The sequence below is a fragment of the Fusarium graminearum genome, chromosome 4, assembly GCF_000240135.3.
Source record: "Fusarium graminearum PH-1 chromosome 4, whole genome shotgun sequence".
In the NCBI taxonomy this organism is placed as follows: Eukaryota; Fungi; Ascomycota; class Sordariomycetes; order Hypocreales; family Nectriaceae; genus Fusarium; species Fusarium graminearum.
Window position 1 is genome coordinate 6,826,006 of NC_026477.1, and position 12,432 is coordinate 6,838,437.

Below are 12,432 nucleotides of genomic sequence, written 5' to 3' on the forward strand. Positions count from 1 at the left end.
AGTCTCGGCGGCTTCATGGTCGTATAGTGGACCACGACATGACAAAACTCCACACCGTCAATAGCCAAACCATGGTCCCAAGTAAACAAGAACGTGCCATGATAAGGCGCGTACAAGAAAAAAAGAAGGTAGGCGATCGATGTCATCATAACGGCCCAGCAAGGAAAGCCAGAACACCGTTGTAGACTCCAGAGTTCCTCTTATATCTCTTATCTCTCGTTCTCTGTCTCGCTCCTTTTATGAGTCAACGTCTGCTCTAACAGCCACGCTCTCCTCCTCTTCCCCATCCTTATCACAACTTTCCCCGGACCGAAACCACAATGTCTAATTATATCCCCTCCTTCTCTGCCCCCAACTCGAGGCCGGGCTCCCCTCTCCCCCTTGGGTCTCCCTCGGCCTCCAGACCAACCAGCTTCTTCGCCAACTCGAGAGCGAACTCGTTCGTGGGAACAAGGAGGAACTCTGCCGTGCCGCCTACCTCAAGAAAGAACTCGGTCGCTGCGCCCTCGCGCAAGAACTCTACAGTCGCCCCTTCAAGACCCGACAGCGAAGACAAGTCCTCTTCGGATCCCGAGTCTACAGATGTTGAAGTTCTGAAGAACGAAAAGGGCGAGCCCCTTGCCGGACGTATCGTTGGTGGTAAATATGTCGACCCTGCCAATGAGTCCATCGACCCCGAGTTTGGTGCTATCAAGACGGTCGACATCGACATGCCCCTTACTCTGACAGAGGTTGTCAAGGAGAATGGAAAGGAATACATCGTGCTGGGCTTTGCTTCAGGGGACAAGGAGAACCCCTTTAACTGGAACCCATGGTACAAGCGATCCATCTCTACCATCCTGAACCTCATGACACTGTTCATCGGTCTTGCGACTACAGCCTACAGTTCCGGTATCGCCAGCATGTGTGAAGACCTCAACGCCCCCAACATCAAGGGTCAATTGGGTCTCTTCACCTTTAACATCAGCTGTGCCATTGCGCCCATGATTCTAGCTCCTTTCTGTGAATTGGTCGGCCGAAAGGTTGTCTACGCCAGTTCCTTCCTGTGCTTCTCACTCCTATTTATCGGACTCGCCCTCGCCCAGGACATCAACACCATTATCGGACTTCGACTCCTGCTTGGTCTTTTCGGCTGTGTCGGTACCATTCTCGTCGGAGGAACTTTTGACGACATGTACGAGCCTCACCACCGAAGTCGCCCCATGGCCATGTTCAGCTGGGTCGCCATCTTCGGAACTGTCGGCGCTCCCATCTACGCAGGTTTCATCAACCAGTCTCTCGGATGGCGATGGATTGAGGGTATCCAGGGTATCGCCAACGTTCCCCTGCTGCTCGTCATCTTCTTCTACTTCCCTGAGACCCGTGGTGGTGTCGCTCTCCACAAGCGCGCCAAGGCTCTTCGACAAGCGACCGGTGATGAACGATACGTCTCTGCTGGCGACATTCTGACTCCCAGTTTGCAGGCTATGCTCAAGGCCAGTTCCGTCAAGGCTATTCACATGCTCGTAACTGAGCCTGTCGTCTTTGCCTTTGGTCTCTGGATTGCTTTCTGCTGGGCTGTCGTCTTCCTCTTCCTCTCGGTCATCCCTATCACTTTCCAGGAGCACCATGGGTGGGGTGAGGGTGTCGCCGGTCTCCCCTACATCTCGCTCTGCATTGGTACCACCCTCGGCTGGTTGGCTCACCACTTCCAGATGCGCAAGTTTGACCGTCTTGTCGCCGACCCCGACATCAAGGTCACTCCCGAAGCCCGTCTCTACGGAGCCATGTATGGAGCCATGTTCCTCCCCATTGGTCTCTTCATCTACAGCTTCACCCAGTACTCTCACGTCTCTTGGGTCGGCCCTGCCATTGGTCTCGCCCCCATCGCTTTCGGTATCTACTTTGTGTTTGAGAGCACATACAGTTACACTGCCGATTGCTACGGTGAGAGTTCGTCGTCTGCCATTGCTGGACAGGGTCTCATGCGAAACACCCTCGGTGCTGTTACGCCTCTGTTCGCTAATGCTTTTTTCCACAATGTCGGAAGTCAGTATGCTGGTCTCATCCTTGCCATTTTTGGTACTATTCTCAGCTTGATTCCTTTCGTCATGTTCAAGTACGGACACAAGTTGAGAGCTCGCAGCAAGTTGGCTATTGAGATGTAAATGAGCATGAGCAATATGAACATACAAGAAATGAATGCATAGAGATACACGAATTATATAGACATTTATAGAAATACCACATAATGGTTTGAAGAATAAGTTTGACATAATGAAATGCAATTTACCTCATGTCATGTTTTTAAAATGTAACACGGAAGGAAGGTCTGCATGTGCTTGCCTGCTCCATCGTGAAAAACGTGCGCACCCGCCAATCCACGTGTGTACCCGCGCCAAAAATGGAATTACTCAAATTGGACTCAACACCACAACAAGACCTCACGATATCGCTCAAAAACACTGCATTCTTCTACCTAAGCATCAAAAAGGCAAAAGAACGGCAAAAGGGAATGCGACCGAGGGGAATCGAACCCCTCTCTAACGCTGCCTTTTGAATGGAAGGCGTTAATGCTAACCACTACACCACGGTCGCTTATTGTATTAGTCACTGAAGACCGTTCCCATATTGCAGTACATACACATTTGCTGCTAGTATTACATAGGAACAGAAGTGCCAAAAGACCAGTCTATATATATCTTGTACCATCAAACCCCTCTCTTTATTCGAATCGGCGGGTTCCCCGAAGGGAAACTTCTGTCTTGATCTACATGAGATTATCCACACGATGTCTACATTGTACAAGTGCGTTTCAATGTGGATACTTGAGAAGGGAACAAGCAACAAGAAACCACTGGCAAACACTCCACATCTTCAGTAAACGTGATGCTTTATGGATTCAGACCTTTAGCGAAAGAGCACTGAGGGCTACCCGGGTACCTAATCAGGTTATCGATAGCTTCCCAAGCTGTGGCAATCGTCTCATGTTGTGCTTGGCCGGTGAGATGGCTTGCATCGTGGTAATCATTAACCCAAGCCTCTATAATACTGTACATTTCCATGAAATTGAAGGATAACGGTGTTTTGATATAGCAGGAGATGGGTTAGGTAGCTCGATTATTTGATGATCATTGAAGGTAAGATATGGAGGCATGCCTTAACCACACAGCTACAATTGTTCAATTTCGTGGAAATGCACGGTAGATATATGGTAGACAGTCACAGCAACTGTGTCAGCAAATAACACACCAATCAGGGTAGTTTGTCCAAACAGACGACAAACACCAAGACAAGCTTTGGATCACCTACCTAGGCGGATCGTGTGTGAATGGCCTCAATGATGTATAAAGAAGGACCTTTTCCCTTGTATCTAGACCTCTTCTTCTTCTTTAGTTATCCTAGTTTATATCAGCTATTGCACCCGTTTTGTCCCGATCTATGACACATGATTCTAGCCTTGTAATAGACTGGCAATGCTATCCTGTGCATCGCTGTTATACCTGGACTATCTCATGTTATAAATATACCAACCTTCTGTTAAACTATTGATACCATACCATTAAGTGCATTCATCTTGGATAACTGGCCACCTTATAGATACCATACAATTCCAGGAAAATAATAACAATGCCATGCTGCCACAGCAGGGCGCCTATAGGTAAGGTAACTTAATCATCTGATAATAACCCGGGGACTTGAACAAATGACAATAGATTTTCGTCTATTTATCATCTAGACTAGACTAGATGATATATGGGAATAACTGACACAATAAGATCTAGAGGCGTGCCTTAGGCAGTTGGATATGATCATTCAATTTCATGGAAAAGTACAGAATTCTAACTGCTTTTAGTGAAGCTGCTGCCTTAGGTACTCCAGGAGTCCTAGTCTAAATGGGTAGAGCAATTTGAAAAAGTTTCCCCTCAAATTTCATTTCCTCTTATCGCCATTCCAACTCCAACGTTCATTCTGCAAACAACACTTTGAACAACCACCACAGAGACGCACAAGAGTGCACCTCTCTCATTTTGATTGATATACATTCATTGGGATCTCACATTTTACCGCAGGTAATTTTTATCGTGTCTTTCCGAGTGGTTGTGGCGATAGATCGATGTTGACTCAACAGTAGCCAAAGACCCCAAAGTGCTCCTCCAGAGAGGCCACCACAACCGCCTTCATAATGGCGCCCCCTCGCCCCAGCCCTCGCGATCCTTTTGAAAATGATCATGACGATTCTCAATCTACCGACGGCAGGAAGAACGGACATGCATCTCGCTTCGACTGGGGTGACGATGATGATCATCGAGAGCGTTCTAATGTTGACATCAATAACAAGATGTCGCATAAGCTCAACCACCTGGATACGCTGACAGGATCACACTACACGCCAATTGTCACCCACCTCAAGTTGCTTTAGAATGGCAACTGGTCGAGGTGGCCTAAAGATGTCCAGGACTCCTTTGTCAACGCCACTCACCGTCTCCACATCACCAAGACAAACCGGAAGCACCCAAGCAACCACAAATTGTGGAAGGATGCCGTGTCGACTGACAAACTCGATTACAACTGGGGCATATGGCTTGTGCTGCGGGCCATCTACTTCGATACTGTCGATTCACAGGATAAGCGACAGTCATTCAGGAATGGGGTTGCGGCGACCAAGATTGCAGAGCGGTACCAGGGGACTGATATCTTCAATGATACTTCGCCCACTACTTGGGCACCTCGACCCGAGAAATGGCCTGGTGTTACTGGCCATGGTACTGCGACCCCTGAACCACAGCAACCTCAAGCACCAATCCCCCAGTCGTCTCATACCACCACTCCCCAGTCGTCCCGTATCACCACTCCCCAGTCGTCCCACGTTGCCACTCCCCAGTCGTCATCGCGTACCACGTTCCACGATCGTCCTCTCAATCGGTTCACTCCGGTCAACCGGCAAACTCGTATTACCAACACCACTCAACAAACCCAGTCAGGTGGTTCACCTGCTGAGACTGACCCATTCGCCCCTGATCAAGCAGACCAGCCAGTTGGTACATCTCCTACCCCCAACCTTTCTACCTCACGGCCTATGGGGGATGGTTCTACCAATGTTGAGAAAGGGTAGGGTCCTTGTGTTAAGCTTTCTTTGGCTAGAGATGCCAATTGATCCTGGACGAATAGCATATACCCGGGCTATATACCACGCCAAGTGATGGCCTTTGGAGACCTTAATAGATGCCGCATTGAGGGTATTATAGTCAATCAGTTGATGCAATTCGGGCAAGCCAACCTTGGTGAATGACATGGATGCACTAACAGTGAGCCTAAACTTTGAGGCTCTAAAACGCATGGCTTCAGTGAGACTGTTGAATAGCTCGTTGTTGGTAGGGGATGTAGTGATGCCATGCTTAGACTGGAGTCTCTTGCACCAAAACATGAGCCCGATCTGATAGCAGATAAGACCACGGTAACTGATCTTAGTGGATCGTCGAACGCCTCGACCAAATTTGCAAATGAAGATAATGTATCTGGCTATTATCAGTATACAGTCAAATAATATACTAACTAACCTGGTTACTAACAGTCTTATTCGTTTAAGGCAGTTATCTTTGTTAGCTGGAAATATAGCAATCTCCTTTGCTTGTTCATTAAGATCTTCGGTGATAATGCGAACTCCAGTGAGGAATGCTTGATATAACTTGAATATACTATCTTGCTTCACTTGCGTTGTTGCGGCATGCCAGCGCCACCTAACGGCCGTTTCAGCGTGTTTCTCTAGCTCTTCGATCAGATCAAACAGTTGATCATTATCAGTCGATATATGGTTGATTCTATCGAAAAGAGAGTATCGTGAAGGGGCTATGGCCCCTGTGACAGGAGGAGCGGCCATAGTGATTGATGGTCAGGGTGGTGGTAAAGGATAAGATTAATGAAGATTATTGCGGTAGAAAGGGAGAATCTCCTACTGCCTAAGGCATAAGGAGTGAGAAAATAACAGAAGTGATAGTCCTAGGTAAGGGTGGTTGCCTAACACTGGGCTTTCATTCACAGTCAGTGATTTGTAACCCTAGGTAAGGGCAGTTACCTAACACTTGGGTTTATTTACAGTCAGTGATTTATAGCCCTAGTCAGGGCACTAACTGATATCTCACTGACATCTTCTTCATTCACCAGCTTCCTCATTCCGCAGCATCGTCATTTAACAGCTTCTTCGTTCCGGAGCTTCTGCATTCACCAGCTTCTTCGTTCGACAGCTTCTTCATTCCGCAGCTTCTCATTCAGCAAGATGGATCAATCAAATACCGCTCACCGAAAGGGTCAAGCGGGACATTGCCAGAAAGATCGAACAGGATGCCGCCATGGCCATCAATATGGCTAAACTGAAGATTATATAATCGAACAAGACGGACCTTACTACACGTTTCAACAATTTCAAAGCGGCCCTATCACCCTGGATCACCCAGCAAATTCACAGCGGGATCTCAAGGCAATCGGAACAGGCGAAGGAGGCTAAGAAAGCCGAGTTGAAGCGAAAATTGGAAGCCTTCGAGCAGGCGCAGCAGGATGACTAGCTAAAGGCGATTATCCTTGCATACTGGCGGTCAGTGATCACGTCTACTTGCTTTTCTTTTTGGGGAACCTTTTGGGACACGGGAAAGAGATTATAGGCCAGGGTGAAGCGGCTATCTGAGCGCCGCGATTAAAAAATAATGAGATAATGGGTGTAGGTATAGGTGATGGGTACATATAGGCCATATGCTTATGGGTTGAGATTATTAACGGACTCAGATTACCTACCATACACCTAAGTAGTTATCTCATTTGGAACTTTTTGTTTTATGATACGTCTACAATAACTGGCTCATTTGTCTTACCTAATGGCTTCCCTGTATATTGGCTTACTTGGGTCTAAACAATAACAGTACGAAATCTTTTATGATGCATTATATACCTAATACCTACACAGGAAAGTAGATATACATGAGCTAGTACTGTTGAGCTCGTATCTCTGAAAAGATCGAATGAGCAAAACATTTAACATTCATACATGAGCTATGCACCATGCTAGGTGATGGCCCTCAGACATATCTACTGGGTAGCAGAAAAGTTGACCTCCTAAGTCTTAGGTTACAAAAAGAAATAGCCTAAAGACCATAGTCTAAATAGCATAAGCTGATCTACTAATTTCGTCTCTTATGCTTCCAGCGGCCAATTCTTCTGGTACCCTAAGGCATATCAACGGATCCCGCATTAAGAGATGATACAGGAAGTACTAATGTAAAACGATATTCTGTAATGTTGCCGAAACTTCCGATATAGCCGACATACCCGCTCGGGCCGTACCTCCCGGCCTCTTACTCACACATTCCTCAGCCTCAAGTTGAACTCGCCAATTATTCATCTCCCAACTAAATGTCTTCTACTCAAGGCCGCAAACGCTCCAGACTTGCATGCGAAACGTGCAGGGAACTGAAACGGAAATGTGACGGTAACCAACCCTGTGGAGCCTGTGTCCGCTTCGAGTATGACTGCATCTACAACAAGCAAACCAATACCAACAAAAGAAGAAAAACAGTCGAGCAAGACAAAGAAGCTCCTCTTCCCTCACCTCCAGTTCATGTGGATAAAGATGCCCGACCATATGTGACATCGCCGCATCATCTTCAGTCTCTGGAGGCAAACTCTGGAGCCGCCTTTTTCAGAAGGCTGGCCTTGAGACTGGATCCGAAAAATGCTCCTCGGATGCACACTTTTTCTTGGAATGCTTTCCTTGGAGCACGAAGAACATCGCAGGTTCCTGTCTCGAGACCAGTTACAGAAATGCTATCTCAGGAAGGGATGGAAAGTCTCAGTGAAATCTATTTTGAAAAGCTGGATCCTATTTATGGTTTCATCGACCGTGATTGGATTTCGCGTATCACACAGAACAGATGGTCTGGTCTGATTTGTGATGAGTCTGAAGACGCAGTTCTCTGTGGTATAGCAGCTATTGCATGCTTGTTCTCAGAAGTTGAGCCACTACCACTGGAGCTTGACTTGATAGAATCTGCCAGGTTTATACTCGAACAAAACATGTCCGACACTCCATCTGTCACAGGTGTTACAGGTTGGTTGCTTCGAGTGATATATCTTAGAACTGCAGAGACGCCACATACGGCTTGGATGGCTAGTTCGATTCTCATGCATATGCTGGAAGCAGCAGGTCTACATTGTGAACCGAGTGAAGAGTCTGTTTTTCAAGTAGCAGAAGAAAAAGTCGATTCAGAACTGCGAAGAAGACTTTTTGCTGTTTCAGCACATTTGAATATTTGGATTTCCTTCGATATGGGTCGATCTAGGACGATTCTCTGCAACTCGACTTTGGAGATGCCATCGACAAGAGAAGGAGATTACACTATTGAAATCATGGAGCTCTTACCATACTCTACGGATCTCGATCCGCACAAAACTCACGATGCCGCTGAACTCGAGGCGTCCCTATCGACAGTCCTCAAACGTGTTCACTCCGTTCCGCCTTCCATCATGGCTCAGTGCAACTTGACGCTGTGCCTTTGCCGTCGCTTACAGTCAATGAATACATCTTTTACTGGCAAGACACTCGAACAGATACTTTCCATCACTCAAAGGGGCATCGAAGCTGCCCAAGCTATTATCGACGCTCGCGCTCCGTGGCATCAAATGGCCAACGTGCCTTTCCAAATCATATGTTTGCTGCTAGCCATTGATACAAGAGAATCGTTAGCACAGCTCAACGATGCAATGCAATGCCTAAACAACATTGCAACTGTGTATAATACCAACGCTACAAAAGAGGCATTAAACACAGCATCCTTGCTTATCTTGATGCAACAGCGACGCAAGGAGAAATGCGCATCAAACTTGAGCAATATTGTCAAGAGTTTCCCTATTCTTCCTCTTTCAGAAACTCAGGTTGAAGCTCCTCTGCAGCAGATGGATGATATGAGGTGGTTTAATAATTTGGCAGGAGAACTGTCTGGCTTTGACTATTCAGACCTGGATCGGTTTCTTTCCCAAAGCATGTTTTAAATAAATTGTAACAATTTCCAAGCAAATTTGTAATCTTAATGTACAATCAAATTCTAATACTCTGGTAGATATCCTATCTCTTTCGATACCAGATCCTGGACGGCCTGCTACTCCGAATCTTCCTCTGAAGCTGAAACACGCCATACATGAGAGCCTCGGCAGTAGGAGGGCATCCAGGAACGTAAATGTCCACTGGAATAATACGGTCAACTCCCCGCACGACGCTGTAACTGTAGTAATAGTATCCTCCGCCGTTGGCGCAAGATCCCATGCTGATGACCCACCGCGGCTCGGGCATCTGATCGTAGACTTGACGGAGAGCTGGAGCCATTTTGTTTGTGAGGGTTCCTGCGACGATCATTACGTCTGATTGACGGGGAGAGGCGCGGAAAATGATTCCAAGGCGGTCTTGGTCGTATCGTGGCATTGAGACGTGCATCATTTCGATACCGCAGCAGGCTAGGGCGAATGTCATGGGCCAGAGGGAGCCTGTTCGTGCCCAATTGGCTAGTTTGTCGACAGTTGTTCTGTTACAAACTATATTAGTATTGCGAAATTCAGAATAGATATATTGCTGAGTACGCACAAGGCATAGTCGACCAGGTTGCTTGGTTTCTCGCCAGCCAAGGAAGCTGGGTATGTGCGAGGAGTAAGTGCCTTTCCAGCACCTGTAGAGACTTTTCTAATCTGAGTCTCGTTACGGTTGCCAGTTGGTATCTGAATCTGGAACGATCTCTGAGGGATGCTTGAAGTCGATGCGAGGGCCAGTGGCCTCGTTGTATCTGTCGAGTGGTGTAAGTCAAGGTGGATAGGGCTTGTCACATCTTCACTCACATTTAGCCAATTGTAGTCGATTCATATTGGAGTCTCTAATAACAGACAAATATCAAATTCTTCCTTTCATCGAAGGGGAGAGAATATAAAATCAAGGGATTCTGTTAAATAGGCAAGCACGTCGTTGGAAGGCAGAGTGGACTTGCCCATCGGGAAATAACCACATATCCCCACTTATTTTCCATCTTTCTCGGAGAATGCCCACACGCTTCACCTCAACCTCGTTCCATCACTTTCAAGAGCCCAGTCCGAATATGTCAACTCCACAGCAGGCTCCCCAGTGTCCGACATGCAATAAGCCAATCGCATTCAGTCGAAACGAATGTCCGTTTTGCCACAAATCCTTTTCAAGGGTTGACGCCTCGACACGACACGCTCGATCCTGTCCAGCTCGAAAAGGTCGTGCTTTGCTACGGCATATCAAACCAGGTAAAAAGTCTCGCGCTTGTGATAATTGCGCTAGGTTGCATATTTCCTGTAACTCTGAGGTCCCCTGTGCTAGGTGCTCAGCTAGGCAAGTTGCTTGCAATTACAGTACCTTGTGTCATGATATTTCACATAGGGCTGTTGCCGGCGAACTACCCAAGGATGGCCGCCACAGCTTGTCATTTCTTCTGCAGGCTAGTGATCCCAGCCATAACTCTATGGATGTTAACGTGGCTGCCGAGCCCGAAAGAACTCTGGAAGAACCAACCTGGAGCCGTCAAGAGTCAGAAACAACGGGTTGGGTTCCAGGAACTGTTGATCCGAAATTCCTTCTTTTGAATCTATCAGATATGCTACTGGACGAACCTCTGGACTATGAGAGCACTGAAGGCGATTTACAGTTTCAGAGCATCTTCGACCCTCCTTCTGCAACAAATACTCTTACGACACGAGTTGCGGCACTATCGAGCAGTCTCCAAAGCATGACCACCAACAAGCCTTATCTAAAAGAAGAACTAGATTACAGCTTTCAAAGCGGTTTCTTCACTGTGTCTCATTTTCAAAACGCCTTTATCATCTTCTTTCGTCGAAGGCACTATCATAAGCCTCCAATCCACTGGCCGACTTTCGATTTGGACAAGATTGCATCTCATTTGCTGCTGGCTGCCGTGCTTACCGGAACCGCCTATCTTCAATATCTCGACCGTTCATCTCAAAATCCTCTCACTGCATCTTTACTAGAGGTTGCAGAGAAGTACATATTCAAAGAGGTCAAGAGGCTGGCGGATCAGAACATGACTCCTCTTGCTTCAAGGCACATGCTTGAGGTGTGTCAAGCTGCGGTTCTGATGAATAGTCTTGAAGGCAGCACAAATCACATCGAAGGTCGTCGAAGAATTGCTAGCAAGCGAATACCAACATTACTTGCTGTGTTGAGGAAGTCTGGCGTGGTCGGGCTCAAGCATGAACCACACCAAGGAGAGATGGACTGGGACAGTTTCATCCATCGAGAGACTTGCATCAGAGTTGTTTCATGGACATTCATCAATGATTCACTCATGAGTTTGTTTTGCAATCACCCACCAGCCATGACGGTGGAAGAGATGACTGGGCATATTCCTTGTCGGAGCGAGTTATGGGAGGCAGATTCAAACACTTCTTTTCAGCAGCATATAAATAACCCAGCAGGATCATATCCATTGAAGTGTAATGAAGCTATATCTGGACTACTTGCACAAGATTGGACAGGTTCAACAAAGGAGTCTTTTGGAAGATTAGACATATCAGATTTGTTTTTTATCTGCGAAGGTGTGTTTCCTTATTCCAAGCTCACAAATACTAATTCATACTTTAATCAGGTCTCGTACGTCATGTCTTTCACTGCCGCACATCCATGGTGACGCCCGATTACACTGCCATGGTTTTACGTGCACTTGACAGATGGGATTGCCTTTGGGTAAATGCTTTAGCGCGGGTTCCTGTGGATGAAAGAAGATGGCTTGGGATCGCAAAGCATTCTCCTGAAGTGGTGGCTATCTTGAGACGAACGATTGAGCTTAGCGGGACGAAAGAAGCAGAGAATTCTGCCTATATGCAGTGCATTGCTGCATATGACAGTGCCATCTTTCATGAATTTGTTCAGAAGTATGGGCTTCGAGAGTCTGCAACCTCGGGGAGGTAACCAAAATAATCTGCTTTTCCAGATGATCAGTTGGGGGTTGATCAACATTGGATTTCCTTGTTGGATTGGTACAAATCTGCCTGGTTTCGCAACTAATGAAACCCTAGTGGTGTTTGAAGGATCCAGGGCTGATACAAGCAAGCCAGCAAATAACGCTATATCCGCCCAGTTACCGTGCAAGATGCTACATAGTAAGGTTCGGGGCAAAGAAGAAATACAGGTGCCTGGTCTTGGCATACGATCGAGGCTGATAAATCTTAGAAGGTTGGCCCAGACTTCTAGAATGCTGCAAGCACAGCCTCGTATGCGGTCAGTGACATACAGAAGAGGCAATGGCTGTGGCCTCGGAGATGCATTAGAGGGGCAAGGCCAAGCTGTTTAGATGGAATCGGAGACTTCCTTAACAAGATTGGTTTCCCCACGTGGTTGATCAGTTTGCACAGCCGCATGGATTGCAGTTCTGTCTGCGGTAC

General features: G+C 47.0%; 6 protein-coding genes and 1 non-coding gene across 7 annotated transcripts; 4 read left to right on the plus strand and 3 right to left on the minus strand.

Annotated features, from left to right (window-relative positions):
- Nucleotides 1–262: 262 nt before the first annotated feature.
- Nucleotides 263–2,238, plus strand: FGSG_09335 (uncharacterized protein). The gene has a single exon (XM_011330116.1). It carries the CDS (start codon nucleotides 321–323, stop codon nucleotides 2,145–2,147), a length of 1,827 nt encoding a protein of 608 aa, XP_011328418.1. The 5' UTR covers nucleotides 263–320; the 3' UTR covers nucleotides 2,148–2,238.
- A 257-nt stretch (nucleotides 2,239–2,495) lies between these two features.
- Nucleotides 2,496–2,577, minus strand: FGSG_20729. Its single transcript has one exon. It is a non-coding gene; the product is annotated as a tRNA-Gly (tRNA).
- Nucleotides 2,578–4,165: 1,588 nt separating this feature from the next.
- On the plus strand, nucleotides 4,166–5,095 carry FGSG_09334 (uncharacterized protein; the record flags this gene model as incomplete). Its single annotated transcript, XM_011330117.1, has 2 exons — nucleotides 4,166–4,378; nucleotides 4,439–5,095. 2 exons carry the CDS (start codon nucleotides 4,166–4,168, stop codon nucleotides 5,093–5,095), a joined length of 870 nt encoding a protein of 289 aa, XP_011328419.1.
- A 137-nt stretch (nucleotides 5,096–5,232) lies between these two features.
- On the minus strand, nucleotides 5,233–5,860 carry FGSG_13559 (uncharacterized protein; the record flags this gene model as incomplete). Its single annotated transcript, XM_011330118.1, is given in 3 exon segments — nucleotides 5,233–5,502; nucleotides 5,541–5,547; nucleotides 5,553–5,860. Coding segments are annotated over 3 exon segments (585 nt in total).
- Nucleotides 5,861–7,383: 1,523 nt separating this feature from the next.
- On the plus strand, nucleotides 7,384–9,018 carry FGSG_09333 (RDR1 protein; the record flags this gene model as incomplete). Its single annotated transcript, XM_011330119.1, has 1 exon — nucleotides 7,384–9,018. One exon carries the CDS (start codon nucleotides 7,384–7,386, stop codon nucleotides 9,016–9,018), a length of 1,635 nt encoding a protein of 544 aa, XP_011328421.1.
- A 73-nt stretch (nucleotides 9,019–9,091) lies between these two features.
- On the minus strand, nucleotides 9,092–9,877 carry FGSG_09332 (NADH dehydrogenase iron-sulfur protein 7; the record flags this gene model as incomplete). The annotated part of the gene is made up of 3 exons (XM_011330120.1): nucleotides 9,092–9,545; nucleotides 9,605–9,800; nucleotides 9,853–9,877. 3 exons carry the CDS (start codon nucleotides 9,875–9,877, stop codon nucleotides 9,092–9,094), a joined length of 675 nt encoding a protein of 224 aa, XP_011328422.1.
- A 172-nt stretch (nucleotides 9,878–10,049) lies between these two features.
- Nucleotides 10,050–11,959, plus strand: FGSG_09331 (uncharacterized protein; the record flags this gene model as incomplete). Its single annotated transcript, XM_011330121.1, has 2 exons — nucleotides 10,050–11,586; nucleotides 11,637–11,959. The coding sequence occupies 2 exons, from the start codon at nucleotides 10,050–10,052 to the stop codon at nucleotides 11,957–11,959; spliced, it is 1,860 nt and encodes a 619-aa protein (XP_011328423.1).
- Between the last annotated feature and the right edge of the window lie 473 nt (nucleotides 11,960–12,432).